At 39.9% G+C, this 26,241-nt stretch overlaps 2 protein-coding genes across 3 annotated transcripts in view; one reads left to right on the top strand and one right to left on the bottom strand.

Moving 5' to 3' along the window:
- Nucleotides 1-17,745, bottom strand: part of dnai3 (dynein axonemal intermediate chain 3) — a 28,961-nt gene extending 11,216 nt beyond the window's left edge. The window contains exons 1-14 of one of the 2 annotated variants that reach the window (XM_061683953.1): nucleotides 17,720-17,745; nucleotides 17,041-17,108; nucleotides 15,523-15,707; nucleotides 15,038-15,142; nucleotides 14,308-14,439; nucleotides 14,025-14,224; nucleotides 13,745-13,858; nucleotides 11,696-11,892; nucleotides 11,012-11,115; nucleotides 7,602-7,691; nucleotides 7,342-7,434; nucleotides 3,326-3,445; nucleotides 2,452-2,525; nucleotides 1,859-2,009 (exon numbers count right to left, since the gene is read on the bottom strand). In XM_061683953.1, the coding sequence (XP_061539937.1) occupies nucleotides 1,859-2,009; nucleotides 2,452-2,525; nucleotides 3,326-3,445; nucleotides 7,342-7,434; nucleotides 7,602-7,691; nucleotides 11,012-11,115; nucleotides 11,696-11,892; nucleotides 13,745-13,858; nucleotides 14,025-14,224; nucleotides 14,308-14,439; nucleotides 15,038-15,142; nucleotides 15,523-15,707; nucleotides 17,041-17,086 (1,611 nt within the window). In that variant the 5' untranslated portion in view covers nucleotides 17,087-17,108; nucleotides 17,720-17,745. Of the gene's footprint in view, nucleotides 1-1,858; nucleotides 2,010-2,451; nucleotides 2,526-3,325; nucleotides 3,446-7,341; nucleotides 7,435-7,601; nucleotides 7,692-11,011; nucleotides 11,116-11,695; nucleotides 11,893-13,744; nucleotides 13,859-14,024; nucleotides 14,225-14,307; nucleotides 14,440-15,037; nucleotides 15,143-15,522; nucleotides 15,708-17,040; nucleotides 17,109-17,246; nucleotides 17,511-17,719 lie in introns of those variants that run through there. The other variant, XM_061683952.1, reaches the window with a different exon arrangement.
- Nucleotides 17,746-17,911: 166 nt separating this feature from the next.
- Nucleotides 17,912-26,234, top strand: mcoln3b (mucolipin TRP cation channel 3b). The gene is made up of 14 exons (XM_061683520.1): nucleotides 17,912-17,964; nucleotides 18,376-18,596; nucleotides 18,674-18,841; nucleotides 19,122-19,275; nucleotides 19,380-19,455; nucleotides 19,548-19,644; nucleotides 21,626-21,725; nucleotides 22,134-22,246; nucleotides 22,326-22,475; nucleotides 22,557-22,658; nucleotides 23,575-23,697; nucleotides 23,836-24,042; nucleotides 24,162-24,289; nucleotides 25,870-26,234. Exons 2-14 carry the CDS (start codon nucleotides 18,378-18,380, stop codon nucleotides 25,907-25,909), a joined length of 1,677 nt encoding a protein of 558 aa, XP_061539504.1. The 5' UTR covers nucleotides 17,912-17,964; nucleotides 18,376-18,377; the 3' UTR covers nucleotides 25,910-26,234.
- Nucleotides 26,235-26,241: the final 7 nt, after the last annotated feature.

The raw sequence follows: 26,241 nt of genomic DNA, 5'->3' as shown, positions 1-26,241 counted from the left end.
ACGGCCCACTCGCATTGGGGGATTTTTTTGACGTCGCCGCGTCAACGCTTTAGAATAGAAAATGTTTCTATCCGATGACACGACGCTGAGCATTATTCGACTCCCTTTACATTGACCCTCAACACACACACAATGAATGGGAAAGTCGAGGGCGTTAGACATTTGGCCAAATGCAGTGTCTGCCAAAATAGCACACAGAAATCACTGCGCGACCCCCTCTCCTATTGGAGGCGCCGTATCGCCATTCTCGAATACAACACTTTTCTATTCAGGGACGCGCGGCGTCCCATCAACTGCACTCTGCATTTACCGCGCCACGAAAGGGCATTCTGTGGTGCCACCCCTTCAGCACATACACAATAAACGGGAAAGTCAATGGCGCGCTGCGCGTTGCCAAGTGAGGTGTGAAAAGGCCTTTACTCAATGACACGCCTTTGGATAGGTTTCTGACACCCATTCCTACTCTTAAAAGCTGTATTTCATAGATCTATAATCAAATTAATATTTTACATTTGGTGCTTCTGAACCTAATCAAGTTCATCTGGGAGGAGGACCTGGGTCTGGCAATACCCAACAAAGACTGGATTGAAATTTTAAGACGGGTAAAGTCTTATTCAGTGTCAAGTTGTACACAGGACCTATTTTACTCGACTGGCTAAGATTTATGATAACGTAATCCCAATTTGTGACAGTCTCCTGCAATTTAACAAACACTATGGCTTTGTCTTTCCTTATACAATACTTAACTGAGATTTTTACCACCCTATCAGAGGTGGTTGAGAAAAAAAAATAGAAACAAATGCTCTGAGTGCACTCTTTGGGGTTGCCCCGTTTGCCTTCCCTCACTAAGTGCAAAAAGGATGTGCTAGTGTTGCTACTCTACTAGCCAGAGGATTAATTGCAATTAATTGGAAATCGACAATACCACCCTGTCACACTTTATTTTGTTAAATTGGAGAAAATCAGACAGTCTTTTGCTGGCAACTCTAATGAATTTGGGAAACTATGGGGTCCGTTTCTCAAATTCGTTAAGAGGACCGATCTGCCACCCTCCTCCGACTGACACGTTTCTTCATTGTCGTTTCCCTATCCATCCATCTATTTTCCATACCACTTATCCTCACTAGGGTTGCGGGCGTGCTGGAGCCTATCCCAGCTGTCTTTGGGCAAGAGGTGGGGTACACCCTGAACTGGTAGCCAGCCAATTCACACTCACATTCACACCTACGGACAATTTAGAGTCTTCAATAAATTTTGGGGGAAGTGGGAGGAAACGGGAGTACCCGGACAAAACCCACACAGGCACGGTGAGAACATGCAAACCCCACACGGGTGAGACCGGGATTTTAACCCGGGTTCTCAGAACTGTGAGGCAGATGTCCTAAACAGTCGTCCAAAGTGCCACGTTGTTTCCCTATTTTTATGTAAATTACTTAGGTATGCAGCATTACTTCAATGACCAGTTTCCTTTTAAATGTTTTATCCTAAAATGCAAATGAGAACGCTGCACACTTTGTAAATGTCGCCTAGCCTGTGTGGAGTTTTCATGTTCTCCGCGTGCCTGCGTGGGTTTTCTCCAGGTACTCCGGTTCCTCCCACATCCCAAAAACATGCATGGTAGGTTAATTGAAGACTCTAAATTGCCCGTAAATGTGAGAGTGAATGGTTGTTTGTCTATGTGTGCCCTGCGATTGGCTGGCAATCAGTCCACAGTGTATCCTGTGTCTCCCCCAGAGTCAACTGGGATAGGCTCCAGCACGGCCGCGACCCTAGTGAGGAGAAGCAGTACGGAAAATGGATGGATGGATGGAAGATGGCTGTTTTATAAAGTAATAAAAATCATTGCATCCTGCTGTACCATGATCAAGGGTTTCCATGTCCGCTCCAAGTGTTTGAAAGGGTTGTTGTCGCTGTAATTTGCCATTTGAGACTCCAGATCATTCTGCTTCTTGTCTGGTGCGGTCTGGCGCCCTTGTTTTGGCATTCGGATATCCCAGAACATTAAAGATCTTTGCAAAGACATATATGCATACATTACTATTCAATTCTTATCATTAGAACTCGTATGAATTGAAACATATTGTTGAACCACCACATTGTTACAGTCGTAACAGACTGATAACAGTAAACATATGAAATAGAAATGAAAATGTAGTTATTAATTCTGACAAATACAGAAGGTAAATAAGATAAGAAAGAATTAATGTGTGTATTATATTATAGTAACATGTCTCCAAAAAATGTCTGAGGTGATGTAGCAAAGTTTGAACAAGAACTGCACACTACAGTACTCTATGTAGCATTGACACTCGCTAATACAATTTCAAGTAGATGGTCCAATGTCACCACGGCAATGGCAAATATGCTGTTCTCCTAATTAAAAGCAAGCATTACCAATAATATATCTATCAATCGAATTATTTGGTTTTCAAAGTTTATTTAATGACTTACCCATCAGGGGAGCAGGTGATAAGTTGAACAGAAATATTGGATTTGTTCTCCACTGGAATGCCCTGAGCAGTTACCTAATCAGAGGTCAAGGAGAGTTGTAAATTCAACAAATATCTATCAAGCTGAAGACTTTGCCACTTCAGGGCGATTGATGACTGCCTTTTCAGTGATTTAATAAAATATCAATCCAGATAAGTAGCAGCATCCCTCGGGTTACTAGTGATTCGTTATAGTGCAATTTACTGAGGCGAGAAAAACCTGAATGTGTTGTTTATAATCATTTTAGAAACACTGGTCATGTAGAACCTCTATGTACTTGTTGGATGCCACTTGGGCGAAGACCAGGCTATGGTTTTATTTGAATAAGGCTGTGGTATTGCGATATTGTGACAGCCTTAATTTTGTAGGGTAGTTCAAGTGTCAAAATGACATAACATAAGCTAAACAGTTTAGTTAAGTCATCTATCTGTAGCCTCAGAGTGTGTTTTCAAACAGACACTTTTTACACTCACCATGTAAAATAAGCATTTTCCCCACCATTCTTCTGGATTTACTTATCCTTTCCAATATACAAGCTGATAAAAGGACACGTGTCACACTATGGAATGGGAACGTCTGTAATTTCATAAACCTTGGTGTCACATCATGTTTTGTTTCATTCACCCCATTTTAATGTGGCCTAGGTTTGTCGTCAGTTACAGATAGTTCAAGAATCTGGCCAGGCCCGTCCGTGACAATCATGAGCTGCTCATGTTTGCCCATACCATCTCCCAGGATTGTCTCACGTCTATCCTGTTCTGTTCACGGTAACCCGAAATTTGATTGCCATGGCCTGGCGGGAATATAATGTAAACTTTGAATAAATGACTCATACCTCAAATGTCTGAGACAGCCAGTGGACATCTGTAATTGGTGCTTTGTGGCTGTTCTCCACTCCAGACATTGCACTGTAGCGCACAAGTGGAGCTTTACTGTGTTTCTTGTCCTCAAGCCCCTGTCAATATATTGGGGGTGGGGGTGAGGGATAGTGGTTGGGAAGGAGTTAATTGAGTTGAGTATTGGTTAAAGCAAGAGTGCTACAATCTTACTTTTTATTGATGTTTATCAATTCAGCTTGGGCCTCGTGAGCATACAATGTCATCTAGCTTAGTCATGTGAATAAATGTTGCATTTCACAACAAAGGATAATGCATCCAAATAGAAGCATTTTACTTATTCATTTGGCTGATAAACAAGCCACGAGGAGCCTGTAGCTTTCAAAACCCTCAAGATAAAAAATAAAGCCTTGTTTACACCACAAATAAAGGAAATGGCAGGAATCTGATTTGCTTGTGCGTTATCTTCAGGGACAAACTGTGGTGGTAGGTGAGGGTGTAGGGCATTTACGTAACAGCTGGAGGTTGAGAGCTGATGTTGTTGGCTCTGGGAAATTAAGAGCAAACAGGGGCGTGAAGAGAATGGAGGGAGACAGAGGGAGGAGGAAGGAAAGCAAAAAAATAAGAAGCAGGGAGAGGGATGGAGACAGCTGGCCGAGTGTAGGGACAATAAAAGCACACAAAGCAAATGTGGGCAGATGTGTCTCATTAAATAAAGCTGCCTAGTCAAACGTGACAGTGCAGGCCGCATGTTTGTCTCTTTAATTATTTGGTTGTTTCTGATGGATATAAGGTATTTAATGGAATGGCTTAATGTATTATCCTATAGATGACACCTTGCCTTTTTCGGTCTTTTAATTACTCCACAGTATAATGTCAGAAAGCAATGCTTGAGATCAGGTGCGGGCGTGAAACACACAATTGAGAAAATCTCAATGTTAGAAGATGGCCCACCTCACTTTTGCTATTGAACTCAATTTGTTTGTGATCAGTCAGACATCTCCTTTTTACTTTTTACAATAGTAACTGACTCACTCCACATTATCCCTTAATTCAGCCATCCACCCATTTTCCTCCACTGAAACAAGCCACAATTGCCTGTCTACATGATCAACAGTTATAGTCAACTTACATGGCTTGTTTGCTGACCATGATGAGCTCTGCTGTCGGTGTTCATTCCTCGTGTGTGAGACAGTTTGTGATGCGTTCAAGAGTAGCTCGGACATGAGTGTAACGACAGGTAATTGTTTCAATTGCTGTAAAATTGTGTTGTGTATGGGTGAGGGGTAGTGGCTTGACATATTCGAGGGTGTAATCGCCTACTTTCCATGCCCTGTTACTGTGCATCTGATTCTGATGAAACCTTTATAATGTTTTTCTGTTTGACTTATATAAATAACACTCATTGCGCAGCTCGTGGAGAGACGGAGAAACTCCACCACATCACCTCCCTTCTCTCATTCACACACTCACTATTTCAAATGGTTATACAGTGGGTATGCAAAGCATTCAGACCCCCTTAAAATTGTCACGATTTGTTATATTGCAGCCGTTTGGTAAAATTATTTAAGTTCATTTTTTTCTCATTAATGTACACACAGCACTCCATATTGACAGAAAGAAATTGAATTGTTGACATTTTGGCAGATTTATTAAAAAAAGAAAAACTGAAATGTCACACAGCCATAACTATTCAGACCCTTTGCTGTGACACTCATATATTTGCAACCCCAATTCCAATGAAGTTGGGATGTTGTGTTAAATAAATAAAAACAGAATCCAATGATTTGCAAGTCATGTTCAACCTATATGTAATTGAATACACTATAAAGACAAGATATTTAATGTTCAAACTGATAAACCTTATTGTTTTTAGAAAATAATCATTAACTTACAATTTTATGGCTGCAACACATTCCAAAAAAGCTGGGACAGCGTCATGTTTACCACTGTGTTACATCACATTTTCTTTTAACAACATTCAACAAACGTTTGGGAAATGAGGACACTAATTGTTGAAGCATTGTATTTGCAATTCTTGCTTGATGTACAGCTTCAGCTGTTCAACAGTTCGGGCTCTCCCTTGTCGTATTTTACGCTTCATAATGCGCCACACATTTTCAATGGGAGACAGGTCTGGACTGCAGGAAGGCAGTGCCGCACTCTTTTACTATGAAGCCACGCTGTTGTAAAATGTGCAGAATGTGGTTTGGCATTGTCTTGCTGAAATAAGCAGGGGCGTCCATGAAAAAGACGTTGCTTGGATGGCAGCTTATGTTTCTTCAAAACCTGTATGTACCTTTCAGCATTAATGGTGGCTTCACAGATGTGTAAGTTACCCACTAACTAACACAGCCCCATTCCATTACAGATGCTGGCTTATGAACTTTGCGTCCATAGCAGTCCGGATGGTTCTTTTCCTCTTTGGCGCGGAGGACACGACGTCCACAATTTCCAAAAACAATTTGAAATGTGGACTCTGGTCTGATGAGACCAAGATAGAGCTTTCATTCATTAATTCATTCATTCATTCATCTTCCGTTCCGCTTATCCCCACTCGGGAGCATCTGCCTCACAGTTCTGAGGACTGGGGTTCAAGTCCCGGCCCCACCTGTGTGGAGTTTGCATGTTTTCCCTGTGCCTGGGTGGGTTTTTTCTGGGCACTCCGGTTTCCTCCCACATCCCGAAAACATGCGTGGTAGGTTGATTGAAGACTCTAAATTGCCCATAGGTGTGAATGTGAGTGTGAATGGTTGTTTGTTTATATGTGCCCTGTGATTGGCTGGCGACCGGTTCAGGGTGTACCCCGCCTCCCGCCCGAAGATAGCTGGGATAGGCTTCAGCAGCCCACGGCCCAAGTGACGATAAGCGGTAAAGAAAATGGATGGATGAATGGATGGCTTCAGAACTCCGTGACTGTTCTTGAATGGCCCAGCAAGAGCCCTGACTTAAACCCAATTTAGCATCTCTCAAGAGATCTGAAAATGGCTGTCCACCAACGTTCACCATCCAACCTGACAGAATTAGAGAGGATCTGCAAGGAGGAATGGCAGAGGATCCCCAAATCCAGGTATGAAAAACTTGTTGCATGCTTCCCAAAAAGATTCATGGCTGTATTAGCTCAAAAGGGTGCCTCTACTAAATACTAAGCAAAGGGTCTGAATACTAATGGCTGTGTGATATTTCAGTTTTTCTTTTTGAATAAATCTGCAAAAATGTCAACAATTCCGTTTTTTTTTCTGTCAATATGGGGTGCTGTATGTTAATGAGAAAAACAAAATTAACTTAAATGATTTTAGCAAATGGCTGCAATATAACAAAGAGTGAAAAATGTAAGGGTGTCTGAATAATTTCCGTACCCACTGCACCTTTAACGCTTCCTTAATTTGTTACATGTTTACCTGTGTATTTCAGCCTGGTTACATTAAAGTTTATTGTTAAAAGGCCACATTCTGGGTTCCACAGACACACAAACATACACAGGCAAAAAAAAAAAAAAAAAAGTCCCCCCCACCCATACTTCCCTGCTTGAGATGTTTTTGAGATGTTTTTCTTTAAATTAAGTATGTTAAGCCAAAGAAGAGTTTACTCAACATTGAAGACATCATCTAGATGTTTAAAGACGACCCAACCACATTCTTTCCTTATGCAGCGAGATCAATGAAATCATCTGTATACACTTTTAGATTTACTTTGATTAAATAAATTCTAGAACTAGATATGACAGCTGTGGCTTGTTTGTTTGAGAAGAACCATTATACAATTGAATTGCCATCTAATGAAAGAGTGACGATGAGGAGAAAACCATGTAGTGTCATCAGTCTTCAGAGCCAATACACAGCATCCTCTGATAGCAACCATTCTTGAGCACCCTTACTTGACAAAACCAATCTAACATCATCATGAGAACACAATTAGGGTAATGAAAACCACATGTAATAAACCATTGTTTGCAGAATACCATGTATTATTGTATCAACAAGGTGCTCATTAGATACAGGATATTGGTACTTACCAGCATGTCAGTTTTGAGAGATTCATGTTTATGATGACCATGTTGGGCTGGGTGTAAAAGTACGACGTAAGCAGATATTTCCCACAACACGACCTAAAGCACACACATTGGCATGCCTGTTATTGGTGATCACCATTTCTGTTCAAAAAACAATGAGCAGCAGAAATCGATGAACAGAAATTGTGTGCAGAAGGGTGTTCACAGGGGAAAAAAACAGCAGGGACAAGCAAGACAAGACACAAAAGAGTCAAAGTAAGCACCTGCCCGTTCAGGCAGCCGCCAACAATAATGTTTGGATCAGAGGGGCAAAATTCAAAGGCAAGTATGTCGTCTGGGCACTCTAGCAGTATCTGTAACACAAAAACACATGCCATAAGTACAAAAATAATATAGTGCAAACATTTTCATGTACAAATTACAATATTAGATGCATTTATGGATTCTTGTCTGCGTAAAGTTGATCTTATAATCCAGAAAACCAAGTGCATAAGCAAGGTTCTATCTTCGGTGAAGATAGAACCTTGGCAATAGGTTGCCAAGGTTCAGAGTGGCAATACAAAGCAGCTATTTTTCAGCATTCTGTTAAAATACACCAACTTATCTACACTTTAAACAGTGAGAGAATATTGTGCTAATATGACCCCAGCTTTAACAGATGATGAAAACCATGCCTCACACGGATCAGAGAAGACATGCGTCATCTAGAACAGTCGTCCCCAACCACCGGTCTGCGGACACTATATCAGGAGTCCTACTTCAAATACGGGTTTATCGCAACAGTTAACTCTCATGCACTAAGTCCGCTCTGATACAGATACAGTCATAGTTTGCTGCTCGACACAGGCAGAACTACTTTTACGGAGTTAAAAAGTCTACTCATTGAGGAGCTACGGAACTGCAGTCTATTCTGGGTGCCTACAATAACTGCGACCCCCACTCCTGCATCGCACCCACAGTGGACCCACCACGAACAGCGAAGGAGGAAACATGCGAGGCAAGCGTGTGTGTATATGATCTAGAGAGATTATGTTGCACTTTGACCCCAGTTATTGATCAAAGTGTCCGTGTTCAGTCAATAAATGTTCTCAAATTTGGCGCAATAAAATGATGATCTTTTTCACACTGGATCATGTTTGGCAATATCCTCCTACATTTAAAGAATGTACAGTATTTTACTTTGTTTCTTTAAAGTGAATATATGTTGGTGTTTTAGTGCAAATAAATCATTGGGTGAGTAGGCACAAATCAGTCTATGAGTGCTAAGTGAGAGGAATCTGCAAATATATTAATTTGAACTATGTAACCCCTTCCCAAATTATTATTACTTTATTTGTGCAGTTTCTCAACTTTAATGTTTAAGGTCAAATAAATGTGAATATCAGACAAAGATAACCCAAGTGAACATAAAATTAAGTTTTTAAATGGTGATTTTATTTATTAAGGGAAAAACATATACAAGCTACCTGGCCCAGTTTGAAAAAGTGATTGACCTTCCTGAATTTGGAAAACTTGGGTGTGGTCATTTGTTTTCATGCTCATTTTTTTTTTTTTTTTTCAATGACCACACCCAAGCCTGATTATCTCCAGATTTGTTCAATCAAGAAATCACTTAAATAGAACCTGTAAGACAAAATCAAGTCGTTCTAAAAGACCTCAAAAAGCTACAAAATCCCACAATCCAAAGAAATTCAAGAACAGTTGAGAAATGAAGTAAATTACATCTATTAGTCTGGAAAGGGTTACAAAGTAATTTATAAATCTTAAGGACTCCAATGAACCACGGTGAGAGCTATTATTCACAAATGGAGAAAACATGGAACAGTGGTGACGCTTCCCAAAATTACCCCAACAGCACAGCGCCAACTCATCCAGGAAGTCACAAAGCAACCCAGAACAACATCGAAAGAACTGCAGGCCGGCCTAACCTCAGCTAAGGTCCACTTCATCCAGCGTGTCCTGGGTTGTCCCCGGGGTCTCCTCCCGGTGGGACGTGCCCAGAACACCTCACTAGGGAGGCGACCAGGAGGCATCCAAATCAGATGCCCCAGCCACCTAATAACAATTTTTGGTTAATTTTCACTGATCACCCCCAAGCCTGATTACCTCCAGACCCGTTCATTCAAGAAATCACTTACAGAATCTGTCCCAACAAAATCAAGTCGCACAAAAGATAAAAAAAAAACTGCAACAAAATGACACGATCCAAAGAAATTCTAGAAGAGTCGAGAAATAAAGTGAATGACATTAGTCTGGAAAAAGTCATTTCTAAAGCTTTAGGATTTCAGCGAACCATAGGGAGAGCCATTATCCTCACATGGAGAAAACATAGAACAGTAACTCATCTAGAAGCCCACAAAGGAACTCAGGACAACTTCTCGAGAAATACAGACCTCCCTTGCCTCAGTTAAGGTCAATGTTCATGACAACAATAACGAAGAGACTGGGCAAAAATGGCATCCATGGCAGAGTTCCTAGGTGAAAACTGCTAACCAAAAAAGAACATAAAGGCTCGTCTTGTGCAAAAAAATCTGAATGATTCCCAAGACTTTGGGCAGAATATTCTATGGACTGACTCGACGCAAATTAAACTTTTCGTAAAGTGTGTGTCTCGTTACATCTGGTGAAAATGTAACACAGCATTTCAGAAAAAGAAACCATACCAACAGTCAAACATGGTGGTGGTAATGTGATGGTCTGGGGCTGCTTGCTCCTTCGGGACCTGGACGACTTGCTGTGATTGATGGAACCATGAATTCTGCTCCTGACGCAGAAAATTCAAAAGGAGAATGGTCGGCCATCAGTTTGTGACCTCAAGCTGAAGCACACTAGGGTTCTGCAACAGGACAACTATCCAAAACAAACCAGCACGTTGACCTCTGAAAAGCTTTAAAAAAAAAAAAAAAAGTCGGCAACTAGAAGTCCGGGATTTTAAGATGTTTGAAATGCTGTGGCATGACCTTTAAAAGGCTGTTCATGCTCGAAACCCCTACTTTGTAACTGAATTAAAATAATTCAGCAAGCAAGAGTAGTGCAAAATATCAAAATATCTACAAAGATGTAAAAAAGTCATTACCAGTGATGGAAATGCTTGATTTCAGTTGTTACTGTTGTTGTTTTTGTTGTTGATAGTCCTTAAATGCGCTACAACTGCTTCGAGGAGACGGAACAATTAATCGATTGATGCACCTAGTTGCCGGTGATGAAGTTCAACCAGTACAGCCAGACATCGTAACCACAGGTATTCGGATGATTCGTCTCCTTCACCGCAAAGTCTGCATGTTGCATCTGCATTGTTTGCTGCTAAGGTTGGCCCAAATCAGTTATTAGGTTGAGGGAGCAATTACTTTTTCACACAGGATAGTTTTTTCTTCCCCTTAATAAATAAAATGACCATTTAAAAAATTGCATTTTATGTTTACTCGAGTTATCTTTGTCTGATATTTACATTTGTTTGATGATCTTAAAGTGGGGAAATTATGCAAACAAAAAAATACACATTTGAAAAAGGGGAATATACTTTTTCATGGCACTGTATATCCAATAGTTTTCTTGTGAGAAATGTGTATTTGTTATTCATAAGGAGAACTGGTGTGTGCAACAGGATATACAGAATACAGCATTATCAACCGTCAATGGCATGCACATTCAACTTTCAGACAGTTTTGCATACCTTGACATGAGTTGGGTCAGAGAAGCTGTAAAAAGCTATGAGCGACCCAGTAGATCTGATCAAATTCTGCTGCTTCTTTTCTGTCATCGCCACAGCTATCACATCTTCAAAAGCAATAACACAATAAATGTACCAAAATAAACTTAAACCAACACAAATGTTCACTACAGAGTGTAAATAGCACTGTCATTAAAGAAACTAGAACATCTGTGATTCCTATTCGACTCTCTTTTTGTTTCCCCATCCCTCTCTTCATCCATTACACATGGCTCACTGTCAAAAGGGCACATACTGCAATTGAATGATGGCCTTATTTAAAGATAACTTGTACCTGTACCCTCAGTCACACAGAGAACCATAGCATCTATATATTGTTCTAATGTCTATACACGTGTATAGTTTACATCACATCAGTATAAAACGTGAGTATTAAAAAAAACCTATACTTTATTTTTTCTTAACTGTCTGACATGAAATGAGACTAATCTTTTCCTGTTTTAGGTCAATTAGGACTACTGAAATTATTTCTATTTACTAAATGCCAGAACTGTGAGAGGATTTTTTTTATATACAAATATATATAATATTTTTGAGCACGACTGTGTCTTGTATACTAGTTTGGAAAGACCATTTGTAAACTTTGAAAATGTTGAGAAAAAAACAGGAACTTTGAGCTAGCTTTACTCTGGATGGTGGGATGCCAGTGCATGCAGCTGATCTCCTTGTCCTGAGAGTATCTGGGGTCAGAAAAAGCCTGATTCAGCATCAAAGCATCTGACACCTTCCCAGACCAGTCCACGTCCTCGGTTTCTTTCCCCAAAGCCATCCAGTCATCTCTGAACACATTCATAATCTCCTCTTGCTGAAGGGCATGCAGAACCCTACAAAAAGAAACTGAGTATCTTCTACGGAAACAAAACAACACATACAACCTAAAACACCATAAATCCTGAAACTTTATTGGTGACTATTCTTATGCTGATTCAGCAGAGGATATTTTAGGGGAGGGGTGTCAAAACTCATTATAGTTTGCGGGTCACATTCACCCCAATTTGACGAATATATCCGTGGCCTTATAAGCTATAAATAACACTAATTCAAACGTTGTACAATTTTTTGGGTGCACATAACAACTACATTTGGGAAAATATTCACGTTTATTGATTATTATCTTGTTGCAAATCTTGTTTGAAACCATATGAGCAATCTCAAATGTCATAACAAATAGTGCAATTTCAACATTATGAATCAGTGTTTTCATTTACAGTTGCAACTTACTATCACAATATATCTATAAATGCTATGTACATTTTACAAAACAACTTATTTAGAAATCATTTTAAATATACATACATTTCCACATCCATTTGGAAATCTTGAAAGGCTCAACTGACTCGCACCATACAAACTAAAGGGGGAACTTTTCAGAACGGAAATGCAGTTCTTTCTCCCACTGCCTTTGAAAATTATACAGACAGATTGACAGAGTGAAAGCTCTGCCTGTTAAGGACAAACATTCAATATATTGCCAAAGGCATTTGCTCACCTGGCTTGACTCACATATGAACTTAAGTGACATCCCATTTCTAATCCATAGGGTTCAATATGACATCTGTCCACCTTTTGCAGCTATAACAGCGTCAACTCTTCTGGAAAGGCTGTCCACAAGGTTTAGGCGGGTGCTTATGGGAAATCTTGCACATTTTTACAAAAGCGCGTTCGTGAGGTCACACACTGATGTTGGACGAGAAGGCCTGGCTCTCAGTCGCTGCTCTAATCCATCCCAAAGGTGTTCTATCGGGTTGAGGTCAGGACTCTGTGCAGTCCACTCAAATTCATCCACACCAAAGTCTCCAATCCATGTCTTTATGCACCTTGCTTTGTGCACTGGTGCACAGCCATGTTTGAAATGGAAGAATTGTTCCCACAAGGTTGGGAGCATGGAATTGTCCAAAATATTGGCTCCTTAGTTCCGGTGAAAGGAACTCTGAAGGATTCAGCATACCAAGAGCTTTTGGACAATTCATTGCTTTCAGCTTTGTACGCACAGTTTGGGGATGGCTAGCATAATGACGGTAAAGCCACGCAGTTCCCACAATTCATTGCGACGTGCAAATTAGAATTATTGCCGTCAAAAAGACGTTAATTTTTGTTGTTAATGTGCGTTTATGTCACCACTGGTTGAATGTGTGCCTCCATCTAAGTAAGAAGAAGTGACTTTCAGCTTTTCCCTGTCAGGGGTCGCCGCCACAGCGAGTCACTCGCATGATTTGTCTGACATCAACCATTTTTATCCGGACTTTAATAAACCCATGTCCCAATTAATGCCACAAACCCATTTTTAACTGCACATGTGCACATTTGCACATGAAATTACTTAACAATACATAATATGACATGTATATAGGCATTGCTTCACACATAAGTCTCACTCTCTTACTGCATATGGATTGGAAGCGTGGCCCGCTGCGGAAGCTGCTTGTGTCAAAATAAAAGCACGAGTTTCAAAATAAAAGCCTATATGTATAAAGGAACTAAAATTTGCCTGACAGGCACAACAATTCCCGTGGGCCGGATTGGACCCCCTGACAGAGCATTTCCGGGCGCGCAGGCCATATATTAGACACCTCTGTTTTAGGGGATCCCATGAGTTGTTCTTGGCTAAATCGTTACAAGATGGCACAGCACTAGAGACAATAAACCACTAATATAATGCTCTTTACCTCTCTTTACCTGTTTGTTACTGCATTACAGAAATCACTTAAGCTTGGTTGGGTGGTCTTCTCCTTCTCACTTCTGCTCAATTCTCCTGGCGTGTACTGTGTGCAGTTATTTCTCATATACTTCCTGTAATGTACATGAAAAATCAAATTCATGATGTGTGCATTCAAGGAGCACATATAAGTTGACAATAATCTAATTATGAATTTCAAATGAACGACTATGCAAACATTCAGTATAGACTATAAGAATATAAGTTTTGCATGTCATTTGCTGGCGTATTTATTTGTACCACTGTGTCTGGGCACTGCTGCTCTGAAGTATGGGAATAGCCTGCACGCCGCAATCCCTCTGTAACAGCTTGATGTTGAATCGTCTGTCTTGGTAGGAAACACATTCCAGGTTGCCATCTTTGGCATCTGTAACATTGCGGTCCAAAAAAGAGACCGGCATCCCAAAATCACTCCGAGCTCTGGAGAACATGTACATTAGCTAATGAGGGAGACAGAATAGAGGCGACCACAATGAATAAAACAGCTCAGATGTTTGTGGGGTTTTTTTCAACACTGGAGCACCTTTCCTCTTGTCTCTTTGACAGATTCTTCATCTATTTCTTTTTCACTACCGAGTGATATCCATTCCTTTGGTTCTGGAGTTTTGATTTCAATTTCATTTACTAAATCTTCTTCAGGCTCAGGTTCAGGGGGCTGCAGAACAAACACAAAACAAGACAGAACAGTATACTATACACTAACTGGCCATAGCATTAGGTATACCTTGCACACCTTTAATAACATCCATTGCAAGTGATGTACCCAAACTCAACTTTTACAAACATAATAACGCACATATTCAATTGACTGTGCAAGTGCAATTCGGTACCAACCATTTATCAGTGGTTATTAGAGTAGTCATAATTTACAGTGTAGAACTATATAGTGAGTATTTCTACCATTTTGGATAATGTATTAAGCTATAAGAGAAGGAAACAATGCCAGAATCACTTCTCTGGATGGAGAAATGTACTTCTAATGTACCCCAATGCAAAGTACAAATATAATTCTACACATATTGTTAAATGAAGGACTGACTGAAGTGTAAATCAAAGCTGGACATATTTGTCTTCAAAAAAGTCAATTTATTTTCTTTTTTAAATCAACTTTTTGTCTTATTCCACCGGTGACACTAAATGCAATGTCTAAGTATTATGCCGCTAAATACACTGCAGCATAAAGGGAAACACTACAACGAAAACAAAATATAAACTCGATTTTCCCAGTAAAGGGTCAACTGTAGCCTACTTACATTGAGGATTCTTTCCTTGGCTTCTGGTGTCACAACCAGATAGAACAATTGGCCGTAGGTGAAGTCCCTATCAAAAACTAGCAAAAGCTCACTTTCTGGATAATCCTGTAAACAGAATGGAAATATAATGTATGAGTATTTCAAATTGAGTATTGAAAATGGATGGATGGTCATTAAACCTTTATTAAAGCAATTAATTTGGTCATTTAAACTTCACTGATGGTGGAAAACACACACCTGGATCACTCGACTACATGGGTTGATAGTCTTAAAACACACATATATCATATGTCAATATTTATGGATAGTAAAAGTACACAAGAAAGGTGGTATTATATACACACTCACTTGACACATCCCTAGTTACACATGCATAATCAAATACAAATTTGTTTTTGTTTGTGTTTTGCGAGTCTGCGCATCATCATCATGTGTCTTTGTAGCTATTGTCTGAGTGACTCATAGGACAATAAAATAAGCCTCACCAGAATAATCTGCTTCACAGGGCTGAAATCAGACACTGCTGCCTTTGTTTTCATGTCCTCTAAGATGTCATCTTTTGTCAGCAGCTTGTAGGGGTTCTCCCCTGTGACGTCCTCATCAGCAACGCAACCGAAGTGCTGCTGAGTAGCAGATGTCAGGACCATAGGGACGATGCCCTCAGGGTGACCTTAAAGAAAGTTCAGTCATATCCTAAGAGGCTTGAAATGATGCATGTTACATAAGAATAGCGAAAGCTACTTTAGTTACTTCTGTGGTTGTAGTGCTGGGCTAAAAAGCCAGAGTCCCAACAAAGATAGTTAGTTACAGCTCTAGAGCCTACACAGATTGAATAGAGTGTAGCGATCCTACTTTTCTGTTTTCAACCCCTTGAACAGAGCAACTAGTTGATTTCTCTGCTAACATACACAAATGTCTGAATTAAGATATCAAACAGGGAGCAAAAATGTTTACCACATGAGTTTTTCTTAATAGATAATCCATGTCTAGGGGCATGCTTAGCCCAGAACCAGCTACAGTAAACATGGAGCTGTATAATTAGTTTTCATCCTGCCTGTGGTCGTTCTCTTCAAAGCCTTCCCACAAGGTTGCAGAAAGGATGCAGGGAATGCTGGCGTACAGTTTATATAAACCCACTTACCAGTTGGGTGTGTCAACCTTCCCACTCAACTAATTTAGACCTCACACCAAATCGATGCAGTGGAAATTCACACCCGTCATCCAGCACAGTTAAGTATCAGCTATGGCGAGTGTATCTGTAAGAAATATTTGCCTGACAGATTAAGAGTGTGTGATGTGTAATGTCCCAGGACGCTGAAGAATGTAACTTGATTGCACTTGTGTATAGTGCTAAAGTAGAACATTCTGATTTCTCGGGAGTCTTTTGTCTCGTGTAATCCTACTAATGGACTGCTTTTACCTACAACAAGCCTGCAGTGTGTATAAGGCCTACCTTACCTTTTGATATTGCTGTTATTTTCACCACCATCCTTCCTCCTCGGGCCAAATGTTTTGTCAGTAAACTGAACTTGTTTATTTTTGGTATTCGAAAGACTTATATTATTTTTTGGGAGGTTAATTTCATTTGAAGGGGATTTGGTGTTGACCCTAAACACCATCATTTTCAACTCAGCCAAGATACAATGACAATGTTGGTGACCTGTATTTGACCATAAGCATGTTGCAAGTTAGACTGACGATGACAAGAGAACCACAGGTGAGAAAAGAGCATGAATGGCAGTGAATGTGTTAAAAGAGTGTATTAGATTCTTCCAAATTCCTCCAAAAAAAAAACCAAAAAAAAGAGTTGGGTTGCTTGGCCTTACTTGAGATTCCCCTAATCGAGATCCCAAGACATTTTGGACATTTCTATGCTTTGTAGATACTTATAAAGCATTTTTAGTATGTTTTTATGTATTGTAAAAGTTGGATAAAAACGTTTTACATTTTATTGCGACATTCCTTATCGTTAATTATATAGCATTTGATTACATTACACCCACCTGGACCGCTGCCTGCACTGTTGGTTGAGCTTGGATTTGATGGCATGCTTGCTCATGTGACAGTTCCTCTGTTGTAAAAAAAAAAAAAATATATATATATATATAATAATCCAAGGGTAATCTTTCAGTAAAGGCACTATATAAAAGCTAAATACATCTAAATTATTGTCATTTTGTATGCAAGTGGCGACACCTTGCGGGCATACCTTGTCTTTACAACCCATCCATCCATTTTCTACACTGCTTCTCCTCGCTAGGGTCGCGGGCGTGCTGGAGCCTAACTCAGCTATCTTCGGGCGGGGTACACCCTGAACCCGTCGCCAGCCAATCGCAGGGCGCATAGAAACAAACAAACAACCATACACACTCACATTCACCCCTACGGACAATTTAGAGTCTTCAATCAACCTACCACAAAAAAAACAAGATTCAAACCCCTACTATGAGAAAGACTTTGATATCAATCAGAGAGATTAAGTCAAAACGTCATGCAGACTTCCATAGCCCAACGAGACACAACACTTATGATGAAAACATTCAAGTCACGTTAGCTAAGGCTAAATGACAGCACGAGGTCGCAGAAAACTAAGTTAGGACATTAAGTTTGGTTAAAAGTGTTTAACATGCTGCTCTTTACTCGCGACGTCGCTTCAACGATGAACAATATAGAAAGGGAAACCTCAATTTCACCGGCACTTCTCGTCTTCAGCAGCCTCAGCCTTTGCATTGAAACGGAACTGTTTGGATGCCCTTAGCAACGAGAGGGCGTTGCCAAATTGACGGACGGCTCCAAAAGCCAATCAGCGTCTTTTCAAAAAAATGACGCGAGAAACGTCTTGGAACTTTAACCTGAAACATTCTCAGGTGAACTAGCTCCCTGGCCGACATCGCACACATTCCTGAAGTCCAATTGAACGTTAACAGGTTAGTGTTAATTTAATAAACCAGACCCTGAGGTAAGTATACTGTACATTTCAATATTATAGGTATTTGATATGTGTTGATGTACACGTGGCCAACTGGAAGTCAGCTAATATTTAGAAATGTATATTGAAGAGTTTAACGGGACAAGCCGAAAGGAAAAGAGAAAGCAGATCCAGTGACAAACCTATTAAGGACAATATTGCGGGGTGGAATTTATTTTGTTTAGTCACCGTGTCTGCATAATGTAAGCATTTAAAAAAAATCTATATTTAAAAATGTTTTTAAAAAAAAATATATATATAATAATAATAATAAAATAATTTGATCGGCACAAGCAGTTGGAAGTAACCAAGTTGAAAATGGAAAATGAACATCGACATATTTCACTATACTGTACGTGTATCTATTCAGATATGCAGGAGTCTGGTGGCACGTATGACAAACAGGAGACAGACTCACACTCTTCATGGGCTGATCATCACCGTCAATCAATGGAAGTGGACAATGTTGAGTGTCTCAGAAGGAAAATCAAATATTACTTCATGAACCCTTGTGAAAAGTACCACGCTCGTGGACGGAAACCATGGAAACTTATTCTGCAGATCATTAAAATTGCCATCATCACGACCCAGGTAGTTATGATGACATAAATGTGCGCTTCTCCTTTTGTTACATCCCCATTCTGATTAGCGTTTATTTTTTGTCGCAGTTGGTGTCATTCGGGCTGAGCAACCAGATGGTTGTAACTTTTAAGGAAGAAAACCTAATGACTTTTCAGCACCTCTTCTTGAAGGATTATGTCGATGGGAGTATTGATACATATGCTGTTTACAGACAAGATGATGTTTATGATCACATAAGATATGTAATTGAACAGGTAACTGAATCCTAACAGTCTTATTTTTCTTTATGAATCTGTAGCACTTTTTTTGAGGGTGGAATCTATGTATTTTGTACTGACAGATTATTGCCGTTCCTTTTTTTTTTTTTGTGTGAAAGTAAATCATTCATGGACCTCCATTATACTGCATGGTTATGTGGTTAAGTTTATAATGCGTTTGTGAACTTTGGACATGCTGTTTCATATCGTCATCTCGAAATACTTTAGCGATGCGGTCAACTTGTTTTAAGTTGTAACTTGAAATGTTCTTTTCTAGTATGGACGTCTGCACAACACCACCGTAGGAAACCATGAATATGAAAAAACTGGCTCTGTCTATACACCCCTGTCACTGTGTCAGGAGTTCTATAGGAATGGCACCATATACCCTGGCAACGACACTTTTGAAATCGATGCTTATGTGGAAACTGGTATGTAGGATTTTATTTTATTTTTTAAACAGGGAATTACTGTAAATGCAAAACAAATTACAACACACCAGAAGTAATGGTGGATTATGGCTTGTGTCACACAGACTGCATTTACATCTATCCAGCAAATCGATCATCATCACAAGACCTGATCCCGCATTTCGAGTTGCACTTTAAAAGGTATGTTATGTTTCACATGCATCGCTGCACTGTTTGTCTGCACAGCATGACTGAGAAAAATATCGGTTTGTGTACATGCTTTGTTTTCCCAGAATGCTCTTCATCAAGATCTCATTCATTCTGAAAGCCATCAATTTACAGACAGTCAGGCACAGAGAGCTGCCAGACTGCTATGACTTCAACATCCTTGTGCGAAATATGTGGCGTCCTGCTATTTGCATACCTAAATATTAGTTTTAAGACCTGTTGACTGAATCTACTTTCATAACGTTCACCATCCTGCTGTAATGAGCTGCAATTTATGAGCTGAAATTCTGCTTTGATTGACACGATCAAATAGATGCATCTGCAAATTTAACATCTGAATGACTGGTGTTTTTTTGGTCAACAACAAAAAAAGTTACATTTACAAATACCTTTTAATATGAAAAAGTGCTGGAAGCCACAACTATAATGATGCATATATTAGGAGGACAAATTGTGAACCCATTGGAATTTTACAAATGTCTGCATAAATTTGTCATAAAATGTGGTCTGATCTTCAACTAAATCACAAGAGTAAACAGTCTGCTTAAACTAATACCACACAAACAATTACTGTATATGGTTTAATATTTTTATAGAGCATAACGTAAACATTCACAAGACAGGGAAGAAAAAGTTGGATTTGGCTTTAATAAATGGTTGACCCTCCTTTAGCAGAAACAACCTCCTGTAGTTGCAGATCAGACATGCACAACGATCAGGATGAATTCCTTTTTACAAAACTGTTGCAGTTCAGCAGGATTTATGGGATGTCTGGTGTGAAAAGCTGTTTTGAGGTCATGCCACAGCATCTCAATTGGGTTGAGGTCAGGACTTTGACTGCTGGGCCACTCCAGAACATGGATTTTCTCTTGTTGATTTCCTTCTGTATTTTGGATCACTCTTCTGTTGACACACCCATCCTCTTTTGGGCTGCAACAAATTGGGGAGATGGCCTCAAGTTCTTCTCCAAAATATCTTGATAAACTTGTGAATTCATTTTTCTATTAATGATAGCAAGCTGTCCAGGCCCTGCGGGAGTAAGCATGCCGATACCATGATGCTCCCGCCACATACTTCACAGTTAGAATAAGGTTTTGATGTTGGTGTGGTGTGCCATTTTCCCTCCACACGTCGTTGTGTATTCCTCCCGAACAATACAAATTTGATTTAATCTGTCCACAGAATATTCTGCCAGTAGTGCAGGGGAACATCCAAGTGCTCTTTTAGCAAACTTCAAACGTGCAGCAATGATTTATTTACTTTTTTTAGACAGCAATTGCTTCCACAGTGTTCTCCCATGAATTATTGTTTATCGTTTAACAAATGGTAGATTTGTCCACAGAGAGTTTGGCATGTGCCAGTGATTTCTGTAAGATTTCAGCTGACACGCGAGGGTTCTTTTGTTTTGTTTTTTCCTTCATTGAGCATTCTGCGCTGTGCTCTTGCAGTCATCTTTACAGGATAGGCAGTCCTTGGAAGAGAAGCAGCAGTGCTGAACTTTCTCAGTTTATAGACGATTTGTCTGACCGTGGACTGATGAACATCAACACTTTTAGAGATACTTTTGTAACCTTTCGCAAATTTATACAACTCAATAGCTCTTAATCGTAGGTCATCTGAGAGCTCTTTTGAGCGAGGAATGGTACACTTCAGGCAATGCTTCTTGACAGGAGACAATTCTAACCTGGTGTGTGTTTTCTTGTGGCAAGCGCAGCTTTAAGCCACACCTCCAATCTCATTCCAATGATTGGACTCCAGGTTGGATCACACCCTGACTCTGATTAGCTCTTGGAGAATCCATAGCCTAGAGGTTCACTTACTTTGTGCTCCCTGTCATGAAAATCTTTACATCATTTGCAATAACAATATGAAAATGTAGTATTGTTTGTATGGTATTAGTTTAAGAAGACTATTTTTGTGTGATTTAGATGAAGATCAGACCACATTTTATGCCCAATTTTATGCAAAAATGTAAGGAATTTCCTGTACACTGGATATATTGTGAAATATCACTTTCCAAACTGAACATCACTTGGCAGTATTTTTGATATAGGTATTTAATTGGCTCTCATTGTGCAGGTGTACCTAATGTTGCCGTGACAAAGTGTATGGTTCCTTGAGGACTAACACATCTGCTTCACAGATCACTTTCAACAATGAAGTGCACAGTGGCAGGATAAAGGTGGACCTCGAAAATGAAGTGGAGATCAATGAATGCAGGGACTGGAAAGTAACCGGAGCTTGTATGTTTGCTAAGCTGAAGTTCATTTGTGTTTACAGTCAAATATATATATTCAATATTTGGACATCGACACAATTATCTTTTTTTGCTCTAAACCCCAACACAATGGATTTGGAATGAAACGAAAACTATGTGCTTTAACTGCATATGTTCACCTTTAATTTGAGGGTATTTGCAGTTATATAGTGTACAAACTGTTGCAATTCCTTCACCGTTAACCAGATTCGGATGTAAATACTGCCAAATTGAAGATGAAAGTCTGCAGTTAATCTTGTTGGTTTCATTTCAAATTATTGCATTGGTGTTTAGAGCCAAAAAGATGAGAATTGTGTCAATGTCCAAATATTTGTTGACCTGACTTTACTTTCCAGATTAGAGTTACTGTATTATCCTTTCTTTGTTCTGTCAGCTGCTAAAAGCATTTACCTGACCCTGCTGTTCGACTGCCTCATCATCGTAACATGCATGACTTCCTTCACTCTCTGCCTACGCTCTGTGTTCAGTGGGATACAACTACAGTTTGTAAGTCAACTACATTCAGTATTAGAAGCACAGATGACACTTTTTACTTTCAGTACTGTATTTCTTTGGTGTTGCCAAGGAGTACACACGATACTGCAAGAACCAGAGTGGTAAAGACATCACCTGGTCTGACAGGCTTGAGTTTATTAATGGCTGGTACATCCTGATCATTGCCAGTGACTTGTTCACTATCACTGGCTCCATTCTCAAGATTGATATTCAGACTAAGGTAATAGCCATGGAAAGACTTGGATGACACCCACATGAAAAAAAATTAAAATAATTAATCTTTATTTTTTTTCCCTTGCAGGTCCTTACTAGCTACGATGTGTGCAGCATCTTCCTTGGTATAGGCACCATGTTTGTTTGGATTGGAGTCATCCGCTACATGGGCTACTTTCGCAAGTACAATGTAAGAATTTGAATGTGGGCTCTTGATGAATGTTTTTTTTTTTTTTTTTTAAACACACAGTACAAAAAGATACTTTAAGTGCACCTGTACAATTTAATTCAATCTATCATGAAATTCTGCCTTTTGTATTTGGATGTATTGACATTTGTATTAGTGTAGTTGTAGATTGCTGTGGTTTGCTGCACCACACCAGACTGAAAAAGTGTTTGTTTTGGTCTCATTTTGCAACAAAAAAAGTCTAATCAAAGAAAATCAAAGCTGTGCATGAATATTTTTGTCGAGGCAGCACTTCACTCGTACTGTATCTTATCGGATTATGCAGGTGTACCTTTTCTGTGGTTGGCGAGTGTATGCTTAGTTTTAGAATTATAATTTTTTTCATTTTAGATTCGATTTGGTTTTCTTATTTGTCACTTTCCTGACTACCTCTGGTCTGTTACTGTTGGTGTTTTGCCCCGAAATGACCACAAACATTTTTTATTCTTGGCACGTTAGTTCCCGGAACAAAGTGTTCCTGTAGCCCATTTTGACATGTTGGATTTGTGCGACAGCCTGAGGTCCAATCTTAAACTCGTATGTAAACCAGGCTGGTGACTCCAACTGCAATAGACTGCGGTAGAGCAATAAGACCAATACTATCCAAAAACAATTACGGTAATTTAAGCAACCAGGCAAATATTAAATTATTATCCATAATTTACAACGAATTACACCAATTTCCCACATGGATATATATTCTGATTTGTGAAAGTTGTTTGTCTTTTGTGAAGCCTAAGTGAAGTACAATTTGTGCCTCAGCCTACCGAAACACATCACCAGCCATTCAATGAACTCTTAATTCTAGAAATCAGAATCAGAAGTTCTGGGCTAAATTTCCTGTGGCGCAAAAGCAGTTTACATGCCCCTTTCCTTCCAGATCCTCATCCTGACTCTAAGGGCAGCTTTTCCAAATGTCATCCGTTTCATCTGCTGCGCTGGAATAATCTACCTGAGTTACTGCTTTTGTGGCTGGATCGTCCTTGGCCCATATCACGAGAAGGTAAAGCTGGTCGGATAAGCAAGCCAAATTCAAATTTTATTTCAGTCTAGCAAAGCTCTGCTATTCCTGGCTGCAAATATTCATGAGGGGAAAACTTACAGTAACATAATTTCTCCCTTTTGCCCCACCCCTCCAAAGTTCCGGACCTTGAATACAGTATCTGAGTGTCTGTTTTCCCTCATCAATGGAGACGATATGTTTCCCACCTTTAAAAACATGCAACAGAAGAGCACCCTGATTTGGATTTTCAGCAGGGTCTACCTCTATACCTTTGTTTCACTTTTTATCTACATGATCCTCAGTCTATTCATCACTATCATCACAGACACCTATGACACCATCAAGGTAATATTTCCAGTTTCCATTACTGCCACGATTTTGTCCCTTTTGTTCTCAAGAAATGCTCTCACAAGGACGTTCCCATACAGCAGCATGCTCACGATCACAATTGCTCTGATTTGCAGCAACGGCAGCAGAGTGGGATACCTGCATCCGAACTCCAGCGATTCCTAGCAGAGTGTAAAGACCTCCCAAATTCTGGAGTTTACAGACTTGACAAGAATAGTTGTTTTCTGCAAGGCTGCATAAACAAGTAGGTCAAAAACACTGTTGCAATTTTATGAGTGACCTTTGAATGTGATAGGTCATGAGTTTCTTTTGTTTTGGTCACACATTGCGTACGATCCTCTGGAAGACCAGTGTGGAAACTTTATTTACATTTTTGTTGCATCTGATACTGCACTGGTCATGCCAGTAAAATGCATGATATTTCACATTCCGACATGCTAATTAGATTGGTCTGTAACGGATGGAACAGTCAGAACTTTCGGACAGGCCTGTACATGTGGGGGACCTTACGGGCGCTGCAGGATTTGGATCCATGACAGCGTAGTGTATTACCAATGTTTTTCTTGGTGATTGGGGTGGCAGCTGCCTTGAGTTTATTAACAAGCTTCTCCCATGTATTTCTGGGCTGATGCCGAACCTTTCGCATTGATACCCATCCATCCATCCATTTGCCATACCACTTATTCTCACTAAGGTGATGGGCGTGCGTGCTGGAGCCTATCCCAGCTATCTTCGGGCGAGAGGGCGGGGTACACCCTGACCTGGTTGCTAGCCAATCGCAGGACACACATAGACAAACAACCATTCGATTCGATTCCATTTAGAGTCTTCACTTAACTTACCATGCATGTTTTGGGATGTGGGAGGAAACTGGACTACCCAGAGAAAACCCACACAGGCACGGGGAGAACATGCAAACTCCACAGACGGGAGGCCGGACTTGAACCAGAGTCCTCAGAACTGTGAGACAGATGTGCTAACTAGTCGACCACCGTGCCGCCTCATTGATACCCCACATGGGGAAATCTTGCGAGCCCCAGACCGAGGGAGATTGACAGTCATTTTATGTTTCTTTCATTTTGTAATTATTGCAGTTTTCTCCTTTTCAGCCAGCCTCTTGCCAATGGTCTTGTAGCCCATTCCATCCTTACGAAGGTCTACATTCTTGTCCCAAATCTCCTTAGAAAGTTCTTTGGTGATTCTGTGGACAGGTAGCTTTATGCAGGTAACAAGTTGAGATAGGCGTCTTTCATGCAGCGAACGAGATTAGATTAGGAGTACTTTCTTAAAGTGATGACTAGTCTGTATGAGCCAGAATTCTTTTATCGTTGGTACGGAATCAAATATTAACTTCACTCAATGAAATGCAAATACATTGTTTTTTAAAACGTGATGTTCTGTCTCTCACGTTTAACATAAACCTACCATTAAAATTGTAGACCGTCAGTGTCTTTGTCAGTGGGTGAACTTACAAAATCAGTCAGGGTTCAAATAATAATTTTCTCCTTTGTAGTGATTTATGTAATTAGCCGCTTCTCTTGGTGAAACAAAGTATCTGATACGTCAGGTTAGGGAATCCTTGTCACAAAGAGAAAACTCAAAAAACAGCAAAACCTTAACATCTCAAATAGTGCAAGAGCAACAATACGGTGAACACTTGATGAAATGATCAAAAGGAAGGTGTATATTTATGTGGGATATATTTTCAGACATACTGTACGCTTTAGCCTTGAAGGGCATGTAAACGCCATGGAAATGAACAGCAATCAGAATTATTACCACGAGATGTCACTAAATACAATACTGGTCCTTTTGTCATTTTAGGTGCAGAGAGCGTCACGAGAGGTTGACTTCAGATGCCTAGGGCATCCACGTTATTGAAATTTGTGCAGAATGTCACCGTTTGTGAAACGGTGAAAAATTGGGAGAGAAGACAAATCTACAAAGCATAAAACCAACTGTTAAATTTGCATGACAAATGGAAGTGGGCTTTCTCTTGAACATGAGAAAAATAAGATATGCTGTGCAGCAAACCTTTGTTTAAAAAGTAGACATATTTCAGTATTGTTTTTGCAATGTAAAAACTCGCTGTCTTAGGAAGTCGAAAAATATTCCACTCTGAAGTCTGATGTTATTACGACATGTGACTGAATGTATGAAGGTTTTCCACTTAAGGAATCATTTAGTCATAGCTGA

The sequence above is a fragment of the Phycodurus eques genome, chromosome 8 (assembly GCF_024500275.1).
Source record: "Phycodurus eques isolate BA_2022a chromosome 8, UOR_Pequ_1.1, whole genome shotgun sequence".
Classification (NCBI taxonomy): Eukaryota; Metazoa; Chordata; class Actinopteri; order Syngnathiformes; family Syngnathidae; genus Phycodurus; species Phycodurus eques.
Note: the sequence above shows the minus strand (reverse complement) of the source record. Positions and strands in the feature narration are given on the sequence as shown.

Excerpts from the sequence above, each read along its gene's own strand:
- mcoln3b (XM_061683520.1), top strand. The coding sequence starts at position 18,378 with ATGCAGGAGTCTGGTGGCACGTATGACAAACAGGAGACAGACTCACAC. Across the intron at positions 18,597-18,673 it reads TTGCCATCATCACGACCCAG|TTGGTGTCATTCGGGCTGAG; the intron begins GTAGTTATGATG and ends TTTTTGTCGCAG. Across the intron at positions 18,842-19,121 it reads TAAGATATGTAATTGAACAG|TATGGACGTCTGCACAACAC; the intron begins GTAACTGAATCC and ends GTTCTTTTCTAG.